The sequence below is a fragment of the Bubalus bubalis genome, chromosome X (genome assembly GCF_019923935.1).
Source record: "Bubalus bubalis isolate 160015118507 breed Murrah chromosome X, NDDB_SH_1, whole genome shotgun sequence".
NCBI classification, from domain to species: Eukaryota; Metazoa; Chordata; class Mammalia; order Artiodactyla; family Bovidae; genus Bubalus; species Bubalus bubalis.
Genome location: NC_059181.1, coordinates 128,265,876 through 128,284,200, shown reverse-complemented (window position 1 = coordinate 128,284,200; position 18,325 = coordinate 128,265,876). Strand labels below are relative to the sequence as shown.

The window sequence follows — 18,325 nt, the reverse complement described above, 5'->3', positions numbered from 1 at the left end:
AAGCCTGACATGCTGCAGTCCATGGAGTCGCAAAGAGTTGGATACAACTGAGAGACTGAACTGAAAATATTCCATAGCAGGGAATGATAAATAAATGATGTTCCATCCATTTAAAATCATGTCATCAAAAATTTCTTACTGGTACTGGAAAACACTAATGAGACAGTGTTTGGTAACTGATGCAGGTCACAGAATAGGAAGGAAACAATAACAAAGTAAAGACAAGTACCAGCTTTGTTTCCTGGTGCTGTGGTGATTTTCCTGGTATGCAAAGAAAATTACCAGCTAATGATGGGAACCAGTCGTGCTTTGTTGGCGAAATAACACCATCAACCATGTTCTCCTCTGATTTATCTGTTTTCAGTACAGGCACTGGGTACTAGATATTGACCTGTGGTAGTCTGGGTGGACACAACTCTGGCATCAATTAGAGATGCTTGGATTCTTTCAGGTTCTCCTTTATTTTGAAGCTCCTTTCTTATCCTTGATCAACTCATGTCTGGAGCTGAGAGGTAGATGGTGCTAACCACGGCAGAGAGGGAATAGTTAGGATGTAAATATGTATGTGTATGTATGTGTGTCTGTGCATTTGTGAATACTGGTGTTGCCACTATTCCAAATATGCATGGATGCATATATGTGTATGTACACATGTAGACATCTAGTCTACATCCCCAAATTTGGAATCATGAAGGTACTATAGCAATTTAGTATTGGAGTGGGTTGCCATTTCCTTCTCCAAGTAACCAGTCAAACTGATCATCAAAATAAGGAAGTGATGGAGTGCTATGGCTATTGCCAGAGTGAACGTGTTAGAGGCAGGGCGCCATCTGGCATTTTTCTAGTGGTTGGAAGGCTTTTGGGGAGCATGCTCATCATTGGTTTGAAGGAGAAGAGAGAAGCAGGCTGCAGCCCCACTGGCAAAAGTCTCCTCATGCTCCTCAGTTTGCAACCCAGGGCAACACTGTATGCTTGATTAAGCTTGCAACGAAAAGGATTTATTTTAAGCCATTTTAATAATTTCTTTTTTATCAGAACCTAACCAAGCAGTTTTATAGTAGCCTTCATTAGCATGAAAGACATGTTCATTCATCTAGGCGGCTTGTCTATTGGTAAATTTTACTATGAGCTGATGTATGTAGAAAACCCACAAGTGTTTTGACAGGAAGAAAATCAGAATAGAGCCCATGAAAAATCGCCTCTTGCTTTTTAATTGTCCGGCTCATTCTGAGTTAAAATAAACTTTCTTTTGGAGGAAAGGGGGTCCCTGTGCCAGGCTCAGCTGAAATGTGTGTGTGTGTGTGTTTGTTGTTTTTTTTTTTTTTTTTTTCGATTTCCCATTCTAGTCCCTCCACTTATGGCAGGTCCTCTGAGCAAACAAGCCCAGCATCTCCGGGGAGAAGACTGCTACTACTCTCTGAGCTGCCGCAGCTGCTGCTATTGTCACTGCTACTGGTCTCCAAGTCATTTTTAACTTGACTGAGAGCCTGCTGTGTTCCAAGTCCCATACGGTACCCCGAGAGACAGTGTGAAGGAAATACACAGTACACTGTTCTTTGAAATAGCCAGCTTCTCTAGTATTTTCTAAAACAGTGTTTCATTTTCACGCCAGATTCAGGAATACAGATGGTGCATAAAGCAAGGCTCACTCCCCCAATTAAGGGCACCTCCCGAGTTTCCAGCTTTGATTATAAAGGTCAAATTACATATGCCTTCTGTGTCAACTCACAGGTAATGTGCTTCTCTCTCAAGGGAAAAGACAGCATTCCATCCATTGTAACCAGAATAGTAACAAGTTTCTGTTTGGCTTCCTTAGGGCTCTCTAGCCGTATGATTGCTATTGGGGAACACAGATCCTGGAAGAAGGTGTAAAGCTGTCTTTTCCCGCCTGTATAAAAACCTCTTCAAGGCTACTTTCAGAGCAACAAAATCAGTTAATTATGAAGTACTCCTGAGAAATCAGTGCTGGTTGCAGGAGTTCTTCCCGTTAAATCTGTGGATATTTAGAGTTGGGGAAGGAAGAGACGAGTAAACAGAACTGGAGACAAATGTGGCAGAATGTATATATGGGATTTCTCTCTGCCTTTGTGGGGCTTTTGGAGACTCTGACACATAAGCCAAACATGCTTAAGACACACACCTCTACAATCGTGGGCATCCTATCTCTATCTAGGACATGAATCCCAGATTTTGAAACGGCATCTATAGCTTAGAGCTGCTAATAATACCTGACACAGCCTTCAGCCTGGCCCCTGGGGTGCCCAAGTTCTTGACAAAGGGCTCCCTTTTCAACCTTCAGGAAGCAACTCTTCTTCCTTGGGAAGATGGGAAAGGACAAGGGCCTTTGGTTCCATTTCCTGGGTAAGGAAAGAAAGTAGATTAGCAAGGCAGAGCTGGAAAGAAACAGGTATTCTTCATCCCATCAACTCTCAGGAGAGTTTTACACTTGATCTGGGTATGTTTTGAGGGTACACATTGAGAGAGGGTTGTAGCAGTCATCAAGGGGAGGTGCTCGGAAGGAGGCCTGGCAAGCAGAGCCCGGGAGCTCTCACTGGGGCAGAATGAACGCCTTCGAACCTTGATTCACCCACTGCCCTCTCCTCCCTCACCTTCCACCTCCTTTGGCCACCAGGCAGATGTCTCAAGGCACACCAAGGAGACATCCTCTTGTTCTGCCATTTGGGAGATGTTAGAACCATCCTCTGGGCCAACAACAGAGTGATTCCAGCCCAAGAGCCTGATGGGGTCCGGAAGGACAGGTTGGGGGAGGACCTGGTTGTTCCCAAGAGCAGGGACCTTCCTACTGCATCCCCAGTTTCCCTCAGCAATCCACAGTGGGTCTGTCAGCCATGACTTTCTCACTCTTGGCGAAGCTACTTGTGTTTTCATCCTGTTGCACCTTTCCAGGCTAATGAATTCTTCAGGTTTTCAACGTGCGATACACAATAGCATTTCTCTACTAGCTGTCTTAGCAGGAAAAGCACTGACCTGGGAGGCCAACCAATCTAGGTTCACATTCCACTTCTGTCACTGACTAGCTGAGTGAATACAGGAATTTTTCATTGCTTCTCTGAGACTCAGTTTTTCCATCTGTAAAATGGAGCTATTGATACCTCCTCTTCCTTCCTTGCATGGCTGCTGTGATGAGAAAATGAGATCATTGACCTAAAAGAACCTTGAACAAAAGCACAAATTCAGGTGTTGATGCAGAGTCATATTTACTTTTGCTGAATCTACATCTAGCTTTTAGGGGGCTATTAGTTCTAGAATTCTCAGATTTGGTGAATAAGGCTGTGTTCCCCGCTCCATCTCTGCATAATTTTATACACTCTAGTCACATCCCTTCCCAGCCTTTATCTTTCTAGACTGAAGAGTCTGCATTTGTTTAATCTATCTTCATATGGCAACCCCCTCCACCCTCCTCCATCCCCTTGATTATAGAGTGGCCCTTCTCTGGATCATCTCCAGCTCCATTATGTCATTCTGGAAGCACTAAGACCAAACCTGCACAAATGTGCGTGCGCGCGCGTGTGTGTGTGTGTGTGTGTGTTCTCAGCTCTGAACCTCTTACTCTGCCCCCTCCCCAATTATAAATCCTAGAACAGGATGCTAGTCCAAGACCCTCTCTCCAAAGTACAGAGAAGGCCACTCAGCCCCAGGCTGTAGCCTCCCCCTCTTTCTCTACGCAGTCCTGGCCCCAAGGGGCTAAAACGGCTCCCTGTCTGGCTTGGAAGGCTGGGAGGTGGATAACTAGGATGGGGGGGGAGGCCGAGGGGGAGGGAGGAGAGGGGTCTTGCGCAAGCGCACGTCGCTGCTCGGACCGCCAATGCTGCTGCCTCCCGGAGCAGAGGGAGGCAAGAGAGGAGGGAGGGAGAAGAGGGGAAGGGAGGGGGAGGAGGCACTTGGGCTGCAGCTTGCAACCGAGGCAGTCTCTCCTCAGCTCTCCGGAGGGACGGGGAGCGGCAGCCGCGGAGTAGGATGCTCTGCGGGGCGCCCTGAGCCGGGGGCGCCTGAAGCAGCTTCGGGGGCCGGGGCCACAGGGCAGCTCTCACCATGCATCAGTCCCTGACTCAGCAGCGGTCCAGCGACATGTCCCTGCCGGATTCCATGGGTAAGTCTAGCCGCCCTGCCTCGGGGCGGCGGCGGCCAGGAGTGAGTACGCTGCCCCCTGGACCGCGAGCGCCCGGGCCGCCCCGGGGAGCCAGGGGGTGGGAAGCGGGGCGAGGGAGGGGGGTCCGCGTGCTCCAGCATCGGGGTCGCGGACCCGAGCCCCAGGGGAGCGGCCCGGCAGGGACGGGGGCGACGCGCGGAGCTGCGAGCGCCCAGCTTGCGTCGGAGTATCCCTTACCGGAGTGCGGGTGTGCGCATGTTTGTGTGCGTGTGCCGACAGACTTGCAGCCGGTGGTAAATCTCAGCTGTCTGGGGGATCAAAACACTTACCTGCAACCTGCGCCTTCGCTTTCCATTCGACGCTCCCTCTTTGCAAAGTCCCCGTCACTTCTAAGAGCTCACCACTAAAGATAATTAGAAGAAACAGGGTCCTCGCCCCTTCTCAACTCAGGCGAAGCTGGCCTGAAATTCAGAGCTGCATTGGGGGGAAGCCTGACTTGCACCTCGCTGATGGGGGGGTTTGCGCAACCCTGGGGGATGGGCAGCAGGAGGTGGGTAAGAAGAAACGGGGCGGGGGGCTGGCAGGAGGGGAATTCCTTAGGAATCTCTCAAGACAGCCCAGCTCGGCTGTCTGCAGCGGCAGGATCAACATTCCTTGAATATGATTCCTATTTTGTTCCTAGTGCACGGAGTGTGCGTTGGTTGTAAAAAAAAAAAAAAAAAAAAAAAGGAGGGGGGAGAACGAGTGAAAGCGCAAGAAAGAGCGAGCGCGAACCCGCGCATCTTCTGAAGTCCCGCTTTTCCTCTCTGGGTGGAAGGGAGGGGGAGGGGGGGATCCACTAGCCTGATTTTGTTCAACACCTTTCCTCTTGAAAAGTGGGGGGCAGCTGCCTCCAGGCATCAACTTGGCTGCTCCTCGAAGCCGCTTTTAGGTAGTTACAAACAAACAAAAACCCCCGTCCCCCCTCAGCTGTTAGGCACCTTCCCAAGCCCTATGATTTCACTGGGCGGAGAAATTAATTTGGAGCCCAGGAGAGCGGGAGGGGATCGTCAAGCCACGATTCCACCTAATCTTCACATTCGCCTCGTATACAGTTGAACTACATCGAATCCCCGCTTTCCAACATACTTTACATTCTGCAAAATCCCTCTGTCCCTAATTATTGCCATCCAGCCTGCTCAGGTCTTCTCCAAAGAATTTGCGGGAACATCGAGGGGAGGGGGCAGGGAGAGGGCTGAACTCCCTACGTAAGCTCCCTACTGCCTGCAAAAGACTCCGTCTCAACAGAATTCGTTCACCCGAGGGGCCCCAGAAACTCTCTTTTGGATGGTGGAAAGATCCGTATTTTTTAATGGTTTTGCCTATTCAGTACAAGAATTTGCTTTTTAAAAAAATTATTTTTAAGGGTGTAGTTATTTGCAACGTGGTACAAATAAGGCCAAGGGCTCAGATCCGAATCCAGAACACAGCAGTACCAGACTCGCCCCACTCCCCAGGTCTCTCTACCCGCTCCCCCCGCTCAACGCGCGCGCGTGCGCGCGCAACCCCCCCCCCCCCCCCCGCCCCCCAAGCTCACACGGACGAAGAATGCACTCCTCACCTTGGCCAGCTGTGGCGCCAACGCAGCCCTGGCTCCTCGACGCCGGGCTGGCGTGCGGGCTAGGGCCGGATGGCAGAGTGCGAGGTTCCAGCTGCGCGCATTCCCGCAGCGGCCACAACCACCTGCAAATCCGGCAGCTCGTGCCAGCCCCTCTGCCAGTGCGGGAGTGGGCAGGTTAGGGACCCCGGGTTAGAGCGTTGCTCTTAGGCACCCTGTTGGGGAACGGGGTTGAAGAGAGTTCTTTCTTGGGCTCACAGGGGCCCTCAGCCAATCAGGCGTTTCCCGAAACATCTGCGCAACAAGAAGATGAGTGGGCTTCGCCCAGTCCAGACTCGACACTGCGGGAAAAAGAATTACAGATCCCATATGGACGTGCGAGCCAGCTCCACGCAGCCCGCTTCGTAAAGTGCGCAGACCCAAGGCAGAGCAAATTCCCGAGTCGAGTGGTAACCCTGGGTTTCCAGAGTTGGACAGGGGAGTCTCCCCGGAGTTCCCTGGCGTAGGTCCCGCACAGCCCAGGCCTGAATCAGCGTCTGGGCTACTTCGGAGCTGCTCCCACTTACCTCAGCCCTGGCAACGCCACCTTCCCTTGCATGGGGGAGGGGAAGTGGAGGTGGGTGGGTTAGTGTTTCAGCCTCCAAGGGCAGCATTTCTGAGGGAATTCCCTCTACACGTAGGACACAACCTCAGCCAAAACAATAAAATAGAAAACGCACAGACACAAACTGCACCAAGGTGCCTGCACTCTACGCTTGCCAGCTGCCTAGGAATGAGCGATAAGTCCGTGACCTGGGCGGAGCAGGCGCTTGGACGGTAATTTGACTCCGGCGCCCCTTCATGCTCCTCCCGGCAACCCCCATCTCCCTTTTGGCAACACCGCCCCCAGGCGCTAAAGCACCTCTACTGCAGCGGGGCTCACCTTCCCTTGCAAATAACACATTTGTAATTCACCGGTGGACTTGGAGGTCTCTGATCAAAGTATTGCCCGAAGCGGGGATTTCAGCACCTTTAAGGAAACGTTTGGGAGATTGGCAGAGCGTTGAGGCTCTTGCGTGGGCAGCCACCTATTTCTACGGATGCTCAAGGCTGGACTTCCTGAGACCCACCCTGTATGGTCCAGCTGACCCAGGTAAGCAAATCCTAGTGGGTTCAAAGGTCAGCGCAAAGGATTAGCCAGTCAACAACAACCTAGTGCACAGGACAGAATTATGGGCCTCAGTCCTTGCTGCACTCTGATAGAGACTGCATCCCCTGTCATCAAGGTGGGCATCGGGAACATGTACAAGGTTATAAAAAAAAAAGTGAGCAGACACCATCCATCCTACCTTCTGACAACCCACACCTTGGTTCCTGTCAGATGTATAATCCTGGGACTGGTGGATATCTTACGGGTTGTGGACCAGACGCACAATTACAGCATAACTGTAGCAGTTATAATGAATAGACTTCTGAGTGAGGTAGCTAGGAACTAAGGGACATGAAATAATGAGTGATTAAGAGGAGAGCAAGCTTGATCAAGGAGAACTTCTTGGAGGAGGTGAATTTTGAGCAGGTCTGAGAGGAAGGGAGGGACCCGGATTCAATGACCGCAGTGCAGGTGGGGGCTCTGACCAGGGAGGGGACTGGGAGGAGAGAGAAGCTGGCTGTATTTGGAAGGGTGGAGATGGCAAATAATTGGGCCCTTCTCAAGAGCAGAGCATCTTGGTCGTCATGAATCTGGGGTGGAGGTGGGGCACTGCAGAGAGGGAGGGCTGCAGTGGTTCTGCAGGGAGGCTGCTGGGGGCGGAGAGGGGGGCAGGCAATGCCAATGACGGGATTCAGACTCTCCCACTGCTGGTGGTTGCAGGGGTGGTTGTTGTTTAAACAGAAAGATACTGGGCACCACATGGACAGGCTACTGGCAGCCAGTGGAATTGTCCCACTGGTTGGGCAGAAGGCTTTTTGTGCTGGGGAGCCCTGAGATGCACCCTATTTAAAAAAAAAACAATTCTATGAGTGTCCCTCATGTTTATTCACAGAACCCCCCTCCCCCCCACCTATAGCCTTCTTGATTAGAAAGGAAGCGATTCTGAGATGTGGCCTCTTGTTTATTCAACAAGTACTGACTGCTCACTAGGTATCAGACACTGGTGGGCGCTGTTTTCACATACCTGAGGCTGTACTGAAGTACCTCATGGTGTTTGAGGGTTTTGTTTTTTTTTTTTTGATACACTGATTTAAAATCAGAATAAGATGTCCCTGTATATATGGGAACATCTAAGGCCGGCCCCACATTGTACCCCAAGAAGAACAGAACTCTGCTTCTCCGTTCTTCAATAAAACAACAGCCAGGAAAATGTCCCAAGCAGACACAAAGAGCTGTTTTGGGGAGCCTGGACCATACCGTCAGAGAACAGGTGTTTCTTGCTCGAGGTAGATGTGACTTTTCAAAGTGCCTCTAAAGATAAAAGGAAGGGTGATTCTTAACTTTTAAGAAGGATTCACCCTGTGGTTCCTTAAAATGGTCAGCTCCCTAAGTTCAGCTAGAGATAATTTCATTCTACACAATTTTAGCCCTTATAGTATAAAACAAGGGGTGACTTGGGGGAGGGTGTGAGGGGCCAGAGGATAGATATTCAATCTAGTGATGGGAGAGTTTTCTTAGGAATTTGATCCAAAGCTAATCCTATCTGGGGGCCAGGCCCCTGTGGAGCTCCAGGATCTTTGCCTGGGTTTCTCAGCTGATTGGATTTCCAATTCAGGTTCTGAAGCAGTAGAAAAAAAAACAAAACATTTTCAAATGACACCATGTGGTTTGCTGAGTCACTTTTCTGACCTGGCTCCTATGCTTTTAAGAGTTAGAGTGATATTTGCTAAGGAGACCCAAGAGCTGTGAATAAAATCAGAAGCCAGTTGGCCAGGAAGGAGCCAGGTGAGTGATATAGCCCCAAATTTAGAAAGACCAAGACCGTATACACACAGTCCCCCACCTCTAGACTCTAAGGTGAAGTGTTTTCCCTGTGAGGTGTTGAGACACTTTCATGTGTCACAAAGATACCCTTGTGTCCAGCTGTTTCCTCACTCTCTCTGGCTAGCCTGGGGTCTGGGAAGGCTCAGATGGTGTAGAAATGCAGACAGGAATGGGAGGCCATGTTGGTAAGTTTATGTTGTGTGCTTGCACACTCAGTCGTGTCTGACTCTTCGGGACCCCACCAGGCTCCTCTGTCCATGGAATTTTCCAGGTAAGAATACTGGAGTGGGTTGCCATTTCCTTAACCAGGGGATCTTCCTGACCCAGGGATCGAACCAAAATCTCTTGTGTCCCCTGCACTGGCAGGCGAATTCTTTACCAGTAAAGTCTATGTTAGAGCCCCTCTGTGGAGCCAACTAGCAGATTCACTGAGAAGCTGTCATCAAATGGATGTGAGGACCCTGGTTTAGAGACTCATTTAAGGTCCCTGCAATCCTGAGGAAGGGTAACACACTCAGATAAACAGGAGAAATCAGTCCTGCTCCCCCACCCCCAACCCTTGGCAGTCCAAGCCTCCCTGTTCAGCTCCTCTGATTACCAGCAGTCAGCTCCCCATTTGCAGCCCAAAGAGCCCTCTCACACGAAGGGCCCTAATAACACAGGTGTCTCCAGCTCTCCTGAGGTTTTCCCCTGGAGGCGGGACTCAGCACACACCCCCCAGAGGAGCCCCATTTCCCAACTCACTTTACTTCTCCCCCCAGGGTGCGACATGACGCTTTAGTCTGTGAATGCCTCTAAACACTCAGGCCACTTCTACATTTCGATGTAAAATGGTCTTAGAATAGGCCCATATTAGAAATGACCCTGATGAGTCACGTCCCTCACTTTCGAGGCTGACGTCAAGGGAGAGACCGCCAGCCCCTCCCCCCTCCCTTGGAGCCTGAGGCAAGGACCGCACTAGGGGAGAGGAGATGGATGGTGGGGCTCATCATCTTCTTCCCTCCGGGGAAGGGGCATCTGCTGGGGGCTGCAGGGCCAGCCACAGCCCCTCCCTCTCAGCACCGCCAGGCCTCCTGGGTCTCACAGGCTTTCTCGTTCCCCTCTCCCCCGCTTCCTTCATCCCCTCTCCCCTCCCTCCCTCCCAGTGGTGCAGTCTGAGCTTCAATGGCAGCCGCTTCCCGAGGCTGCAGCGAGGCCTCCCAGAATGACGGGGTCCTAGAAACAGTCCCAAGTGGCCTCTTCAGGCCCATAAATGACAGCCAAGCCATCTGGGTAGGCGACCCCGTCATAACACTCCTCTAGAGAACTGGACTCTCAGAACTAGTCCCCCAGTTGCTTATTTTTATGAGAACTCCTAGGTGGTACCTCATCCCTCCTATTTCCTGTTGAGAACCCTCTCCAAAGGAGGAGTGTTGAACAATGCTCTACTTCTTTAAAAAAATTAAATTGAAAAGCGAGTCTACATACCATTTTTCTATCTGACTTCATAAGCCTGTTTTCAAAAAAAAAATATTGGTTTGCGCTATCATGTCTGATAAGCACTGAGTAGAACGGGTCTCTCATCATTCGTATTTATGTCACCCTCACATAAGCCTAAACAATGTAAGCTATAATCCTCCCCATCTACCTCCCCTGGGGACTAATGGCCTCCAAACATTTACTTTATTACACACATTTGTTTTGTGGCAAATCTTGCCAACACACCATTTTAAAGTTTATACATGAGGTGGCAAATGTCAGAAATAAATGAAAAAAAAAAAAAAATCCCAGTACCTGGCTTGGTTCTGGTATTTACACTGAAAATGAAATTTCATATCTCCAGCTTATGAGAAAACCCTTCTTAGTTGCATATTGGCTTTAAAATATTGTCATTTAATATCTTCATAGTATCCTTTTCATTTATCATACACCTTGTAATTTGGCTTAAAAAAACACTCCACTAAGTGGGTATGACACATCTTTTATCAGATGCCAAAAGCACAAAAATGTGTTTTGTTTTTATGTAACTGGTACAGTTCCTTCTGATGTTTATTTTCAAACCGGAAATGTATATATTTTACTGTAAACGTAACCCCTGAGGACTGCACAAACCTAAAGCTCCATCTCTTCTCCGTCATCCCACTCCCCAGAGATCACCCCAGTTACCAGTTGGAGTAGGGAAGGAACACCTTCCTAGTGACTTTTTTCTTTAAGTCTATCCCTTCTGCGGCCGAAATGGGCAATTTCAGTTTCTCTGTGTGCTTTCAGGAGCCTTCAATCGGAGGAAACGAAACTCCATCTATGTCACCGTGACTTTGCTCATTGTGTCCGTGTTAATTCTCACGGTGGGCCTTGCTGCAACCACCAGGACCCAGAATGTGACTGTTGGAGGTTATTACCCAGGAGTTATTGTAAGTATCAGAAGCATAGGTAGGTCTCAGCAGCTTGCTAGCTAGAGACGTTTGGTTCTACTCTGATGGCTTTCAATTCTGTTTGAGTTTCTGTGTTTGCTCAGTTTTCCTCCTTTATGTATCTGTGTTCATATAGAGAGACAACTCGGGCCTATTTAGAAGAGCACTGGACTAAGAAGAACCCTAGCTCCATGCCTAACTAGCAGTGTGATCCCGAGCAATCTCCCCTCACTCTTTGGACCTCAGTTTTCTCATCTAGGAGATGTTAGTAGTTAGCAGTGTTAACCTTAGGCTGAGGTTCTTTCCTCTCTGGGCATCTGGTGTCCTATACATAACAGAGGTCACCCAACCTTACTTGAACTCTGAGGACCCTTGCAGCTTGATAGTCTTATGACCCACAGCACACTGATCTCCAAAGTCATCCTGCCGTCCTCTCAGGAAAAAGATGTGGAATATCCACTCCTAAAATATGTATACGTATTCACTTACAAAGTATATACATGTTCATAAACCTATTAAAATGGAAATTCAAAAATTAGATAAAAGTGAATGCACTTTTAATTTTTGATATCTTCATACTAACACTAAAATTTCAAGGAATGATACACACTTTGTATGAAGTCTCATTAAAGTTAGTGGCTATAAATCCTTATTTCAAGTAACCTACTACATAATTTTGAATATGTGGGACTTTCTTTTCAGATATGATTGTCATTGGCATCATTGCATTTTGAATGTACTCTCACAGGGTGGCAAAGAATTTACCCTGAGACTTCCTGTCATTTTCTCACTGTGTTACTTTATTAGGGTCATCTTCTTTGTAGTTTATCAACAGGAGTCTTTGCTCACCCCTTGTCCGTTTTGTTGCCACTAGTTAAGACTAGATAAGACTATCCGGACACACATAATCTGCCCCACCCCCAACCCCCTGCTGCTTTCAAACTGCTCTCCTCCCAAAGGATAGCTGCCTTGTCACCTGATGTTCACACCGAGGGAGGGCGCCCGTGACAGTCCGTGCGTTGAATAACTGTAATGCGAAATTTCCTATTCTTTCAGATAAACAAAAAATAGGAAAAATTTCTTTCCCTACTTGAGTGGATTGTTTTACCCATCCCCAGGCTGCATGCAATCCACTCTGGAAAGTGCTGAATTCTGCATACAAAACCTCACTGGATACTAAATCATCACATCATATATGAAATGAAATATATACCATTTTGTCAATTATGCCTCAGTTGAATTGAGGAAAAAGAAAAACAAACAAAAACCTCATTTGGATCTACACATGCTACTACTGACCGCCAAAACTTAATTGAATACCAATTAAATGGCTTCTCAATTGTAACTGCTAGAGGGCAGGAAGAAAGTTAGTTAGGATGGGATTTTGTTTTTTTGTTTTTTACATTTTAGGTTATCAGAGAGGACAGGCGAATTTATTATTTTTTTGTCTCTCTTCTTTTTCACTCTTCTTTTTTTTTTTTTTTTTTTTGGTGTGGTGGGGGTTGGAGAGAGAAGCAAAGGAAGGGGAAGGGATTAAAGATGGATGCCTTTGACAAGTCAGCACTGTGAGTGACCAAGCCTGACGCCTGTTGCCTAGGTCACCGATTCCACAGTCAGCCTCCTCAATAGCCCTGGACTCTGGCACCCAGCTGCTGAAGGCCGCCCACCCCACTGGGGGAGTTCCTCCTTGGGCCCACAGGGCTCCCCTCAGCCAAGGGCAGGTGTCCCACAAACAGCATTTGGTGCCCTCTGCTAAGCATGTGACGTGAGAACTCACCGGGTCCACTTCCTGTGGTGAGGCAAGAAAACCAGTCGTCAGCAGAATTGGGTTTTATTTTTAAACACATTAGGGAGGGGGGAATGGAGGGAGGGGGGTAAGATTGCATTTTGGTGGCTTGGGAAAGCAATTTATAGGGTCTGTGTGACTTTGTGGGCTTCAGGTAACTACATTTAGTAAGAGATTTCTGACTGCTGAGCACATGCTCAAGCCAAGATTCAGACTCACCCTGGGTGAGGGGAAGGTATTTTCCATGTCATTTAAGAGTAGCAGCTGCTATTCATGAACGGTGGCTCTAAACCTTCTCCGTAGAATATCTGCCTGTGGGTGGCTGGGTTGGAATACATTAACAAAGGAAGGAGGGCTCGTGATTGTTATTGGAGTACCTGATGTTCAGCTAGCACTGGGAGTTGAAGCAGTGGGAGAGTATCTGTGTGTGTGTGTCTCACTGAGAGCTGATATGGAAATGTTAATCAGAGAACTGGCCTTATGGTTTAACCTTAAAATTTTTGCTTTTATAGTTCCTGTAGATTGTTTCTTTAAAATAGATTTTAATTATAGAAAGTGAAGGGGGGAAGATTGCAGGTTGAACAGCCGAAAAATCCATTTGAGGTGATAGGTCAGATCATGTTATAACAGATACAATAATGACTCATACCTCTGAAAAAATAAATGCCTGAGAATCTAGATTTATTCGGGACCTGGGTGCTTTCACTAATTGAATAGTTTGGTTATTAGAGAGTTATTGTATAGACTCTAAAACCAGTGGTTTCCCTACCTTGGCATGTATTTTAAGAAACACCTGGGGGAAGTCTTAATTCAGGTGGATCGGCAGCCACTTGGAGAACTAAAACACAATAAATAAACAATGCTTAGCAATAAAACCAGAATGAGCCAAATGTGGCATCTTTAGATTCTGCACTATCTAGTTGGCCAGTCTGAATATAAATAACTATTGTATAGATTTGGGGAAAAAAATGTCAGGTTATTTGGAACTCTGCTATTTTAGGACTCTGGTTAAATGCGTATGTGAGAATGTAAAATTTTAAAACAGACCAATTAGGGGGCAATTATTAGATTAAATGATGACTTACCATACACTTCATTTAAAAATATTGAGATCTCAAGCATTGAAAAATCTAATTGTATTTATTAAACTCTATCACGTGAGATACTTTTCTGCAGCATCTTTATTTTATCAAATGAGATGCCCTTCGACAATGAGGTGCATTCTGATAGGGTTTTAACTACTGTACCTGAACCAGAATGCGGTGTCATCATCTTAAGGCATGTGTGCAACAGGCATCTTTAAAGGTGTGCTCATCTCTACAGGCTGAACTGTATCATTAAAAAAAATTAAAACCAACCCAGAAAGACAAACTGGCTTAGGATTTTTACTGTCCTCAAATATTCAAGACATAGTCCATTCTAGAAGAGTTCCAGTGAACTTTCTACCCAGGAGGACTAAAAAAATAATAATAATGAAATAAAACAAGAGCCTTGTTTGTATGAAGCTGGAAAAGACAAGGGAGAAAGCCCATTCCTTCTCTATAGCTCTAGCCTTAGATCCAGGAGAGCAAGGCCTCCAAATGTGTTCCCCTTGCAACCCCCAAGATGGAGTTGGCCACTTGATCAGTGCTAAAAGTCTTTCATACCAACATCTTCTCCCCTACCTGTTGTACTGCTAGGGCCCACATCCACCTGGGTTTTCTTTCAGGAAAGAAACCAGGAGTTTCTGTCCTCTTTCCCAGGCAGGGGAAGGGGAGGCTCAGTTAACTGAAAATTATATCAGAGTTCCCATGGGGGAGTAGGAGGCAGAGACAACAGGGATCATTCAAAACCATCAATAGCCCAGAAATCTTCTCTAAGGCCAATGTGGCTTCAGCTTCACATGTGAATACTCTCGAAATCCAACAAAAGTTTGACTAACTGGAATGCTCAGGAAATACAAGGAGCTCTGAACAGTGGGATTTTGTGGTTTTGTAGCCACAAAATAGTTTTGTAGTCACCAGCCTGGTGGGCTGCCGTCTATGGGGTCGCACAGAGTCAGACACGACTGAAGCGACTTAGCAGCAGCAGCAGCAGCATTGTGAATGAGGCAGAAATTTTTTTTACCTCTTGTTTGAAACTGTTTCTAAAATATAAGATCATTCTAAGATAAAGTTCCTTGCTCAGTAAATATGTTTCAAAGATGAGTCTTGAGTCTTGATTTGCTTGATAAGACTAACCCTCCACTAGCTTCCTGTTGCCTCCTTAGCATTGTCATTCAAAGCTCTCTGAAGATGCCCTCAGCCTGGTCTCCCACACCTTTCTTTTCCCAAAATTGTCCATTCACAGTCCCCCGAACATTACATGGGCTGGGACATCCTCCCAGTGCTCTCTCTCTCTGTTTATCCAAATGTTCTTTTCAATCCTATCTTAAAGACAGCTGGCACATTTCTCAGCTACTGGGATCCATAGTTGTGTCTACCATCTTTGAACTCCCTACCTTAGATTCTTTCTACTCATAATTGTTGGAAAACTAGTCACATTCTGTTTTGTGGGATGTTGGGCTATATTCTCATTTAGCTTTGTTTATACACATCAACAATCCCTTATCTAAACCCTTGGGCCAGCTGTGTTTGCAAATTGATTTATTTTTTATATTTTAGAAAGATAGTACAGTGCATCTGTCATATATTGGGTTGGCTGAAAAGTTCATTTGGGTTTTTCATTAGCATCAGAAAAACCTGAATGAACTTTTTGGCCAACCCAATACTATCTAACATCCCAGTGGAGTCTTGAGATACACCCAGTAATCAAGCATCTTCATCTTTCTACAGTAAACTGTGAATTTTTACACTAAGTAGATAAACGTTATAAAATAACCTTACAGCAGTTTGAGGTCAGGCTTTGCCACCAAGTTAGTTACAAAAAAGCCTTTTGGTTAAGAGCTTTGTTGATTTCAGGATTACAGAATGGGATTGTAGACCCATTACATAATTATAGTTCCTTGAGGCTATCTCATTGGTCTTGGTATCGTATCCCACCTCATTTTCCTGGCCTCCAAATCACAGGTCTAGTACTGAGCCTGCCAGAGTAGCTGTCCAATGAAAACTTATCAAATGATTAATCTTTTTGAGCTTCATCTCCAGGATGGGAATAGGCATGGGTGCAGTCTAAAAAGAGCCCTGGAATCTGATTTTTAATGATTTGTCTTTTTTTCCCCTACAATTGGAGAGCAGCCAAAACAAAGCAAGCTGGTTATTTGTTCAGGTAATGGGGAGTCAAGATGAAGGTCCAAAGGTCTGAAACATTCCACGATTCAGTGTTCTCGAGGGAGGACCATAGAGCTTACCTCTCTGAGGCCTCTGGGGAGCAAACAGTTGATTAGAGGCTGCTGCCTATTTGCAGGAAATTCTGTTGAATTTTTTCCTCCTTTGCTTTCACTGCCTCAGCTCTTTCTCAAATAGGATCTCTCACTCCCTCCTTGCAGAGAGCATCTTCCCTGAGGGGAGTGGGCAGTGGCAAAGGTCACTGTTCTGCTCACAGTGGCCACAAATGCAGCGAAGTGTGGCTGGAAGAACACCAGCTGTTAGTCAGGGGATCTGAGGGCTACTCCTGGTTTTGCCTGAACTTGCTGTCAGAGGGGACAAGCCCAGACAATTCTCTAGGCCTCCATTTTGCTGTCTAGCAAATGGGACTCATATCAACATGGAGGGCAAGTGCTTCTTTAAATTCAAATGCTTTTCATATATAAAGTAGTTTTAGTGGCACTGGCACTGGCGAATTAGTGCCATCATCCAGATGCGTGAATTCTAGCCAGAACTCAGGTGATCTTAGCGTCCCACCTGGTGAACTCTGCCTGTCTTTGGCCCCATTTCTCTCCTCCTCTGTGAGATCTGGAAACGACCGTGTATTTAGCAGCCTCACTTATACAGGTCACACTACATACATGCCTTGTCTCATTTCATCCCCACAGCAGCCCTGTGTGGTCGAGATCATTGTGATTCCCATTTAATAGAGGAGGAAACTGAAGCACAGAGTGGTTAAAGAACTAGCCCAAGACCACACAGTTTCCAAGAATAGCAGAGTCAAGATATAATACAAAATGAATTATTCTCAGCTTCTTGAGCACCTTATTTCTACCTCACCTGTGGTCGTTCAGCCACAGACTCTCTCCCTTACTAGGCTATGCATTTGTACAGGGCAAGGGCCATGTCATCTTATTTATGTGACAAAAGTACTCAGTGAGGGTTAGAAAATGGAATGAGTTGGAGTGGAAGAGAAATGGAATGGAAGGAAAGGGGAGGGAACTGGGTAAAGTAACTGGCTGCCCTGGGATTTCCAGACAATTCCATGAGGCTTCAGGCCGCCTCTTCCGGTATTGCCATCAGAGAGTTATTTGAGTGTCAGCAGAAGCGAGTGTCTTTGCTTTGCTTCCTGTCTTAAGGCAAAGGTTGCCGTTGGGGATCAAGAGACATTCAGTGAATATCTGTGGAAACTGATGAACCACTCAGTAAAAGGACTTATTTTCCTTGTTAGAAGCTGCCTCTGACTTTCTTTCAATCTCCACAAATGGCCCAGAGTGTCATAAGCACAGACTATTCATGGAATTCTTCCTGAAAAAATAGAAACTGTGAACATATTGGAAGGGAAGATAAGATAGAATATGAAACTCTTCTGAAATAGAGCAAAGAATGATAGGATTTCCCAGCTCAAATCAGGTTAGAGCTGCTCAAAAGTTAAATGTCTTTTTAAAAAGTGATAATAATCGCTAGAACAATAACTCCTATTTACTGAGTACTTGCTGTGTGCTAGGCTGTGTGCAAAGTTCTTTGACTGTAGCATCCTGGCTAATCCTTAAAAAATCCTGCAAGATGGCCACTTCGATGGTCCCCATTTTCCAGCTAAGGAAACTGAGGTTTAGGGAGGTCAGTCAGTTTGTTCGAGGTTGCAGACACAAGGGGAAGAGCTGGGTTTAGAAGCCAGGCTAGTCTGATGACCAGCTTTTAATCACTGTACTTTAAAATTTTTATTTATTTGTTATTTAGCTGTGTCTGATCTTAGTTGTGGCATATGGGATATTTTGTTGTGGTACACAGGCTCTCTAGTCATGGTGCTCAGGGTTACACAGTATGTGGCATCTTAGTTCCCTGACCAGGGATCAAACCTGTTTTCCCTGCACTGCAAGGTGGATTCTTAACCACTGGACCACCAGGGATGTCCCTAATCACTATACTTTTATTACAATGCATTTTAATTACATTTCAAACAAGACCAGGTAGGAGACAGGCATAGAGTAACTGTTGAGAGGATGTTCTCTGTAGGGTCTTGGATGGCATGGAATACACCCTTATGCTCTTCAGCTTGCATTTCCCAAGAGGGGCTCCTGGTTGAGTGGCCTTACAGAATGAGCCTTGGAAATTTGTATTCATTCCTTCCCTTCAGTCTCTTTCTTCCTTGGGTCTCTGAGGCAAGTGCCCAGTCCCCCTACACTGTCCCACCAGGCTCTTGC

General features: G+C 46.7%; 1 protein-coding gene across 2 annotated transcripts in view; it reads left to right on the top strand.

Moving 5' to 3' along the window:
* Nucleotides 1–3,921: 3,921 nt before the first annotated feature.
* Nucleotides 3,922–18,325, top strand: part of TMEM255A (transmembrane protein 255A) — a 47,458-nt gene continuing 33,054 nt past the window's right edge. For both annotated transcript variants that reach the window (XM_006048794.3, XM_006048793.3), the window contains exons 1-2: nucleotides 3,922–4,111; nucleotides 10,909–11,051. In XM_006048794.3, the coding sequence (XP_006048856.2) occupies nucleotides 4,054–4,111; nucleotides 10,909–11,051 (201 nt within the window). In that variant the 5' untranslated portion in view covers nucleotides 3,922–4,053. The remainder of the gene's footprint in view (nucleotides 4,112–10,908; nucleotides 11,052–18,325) is intronic.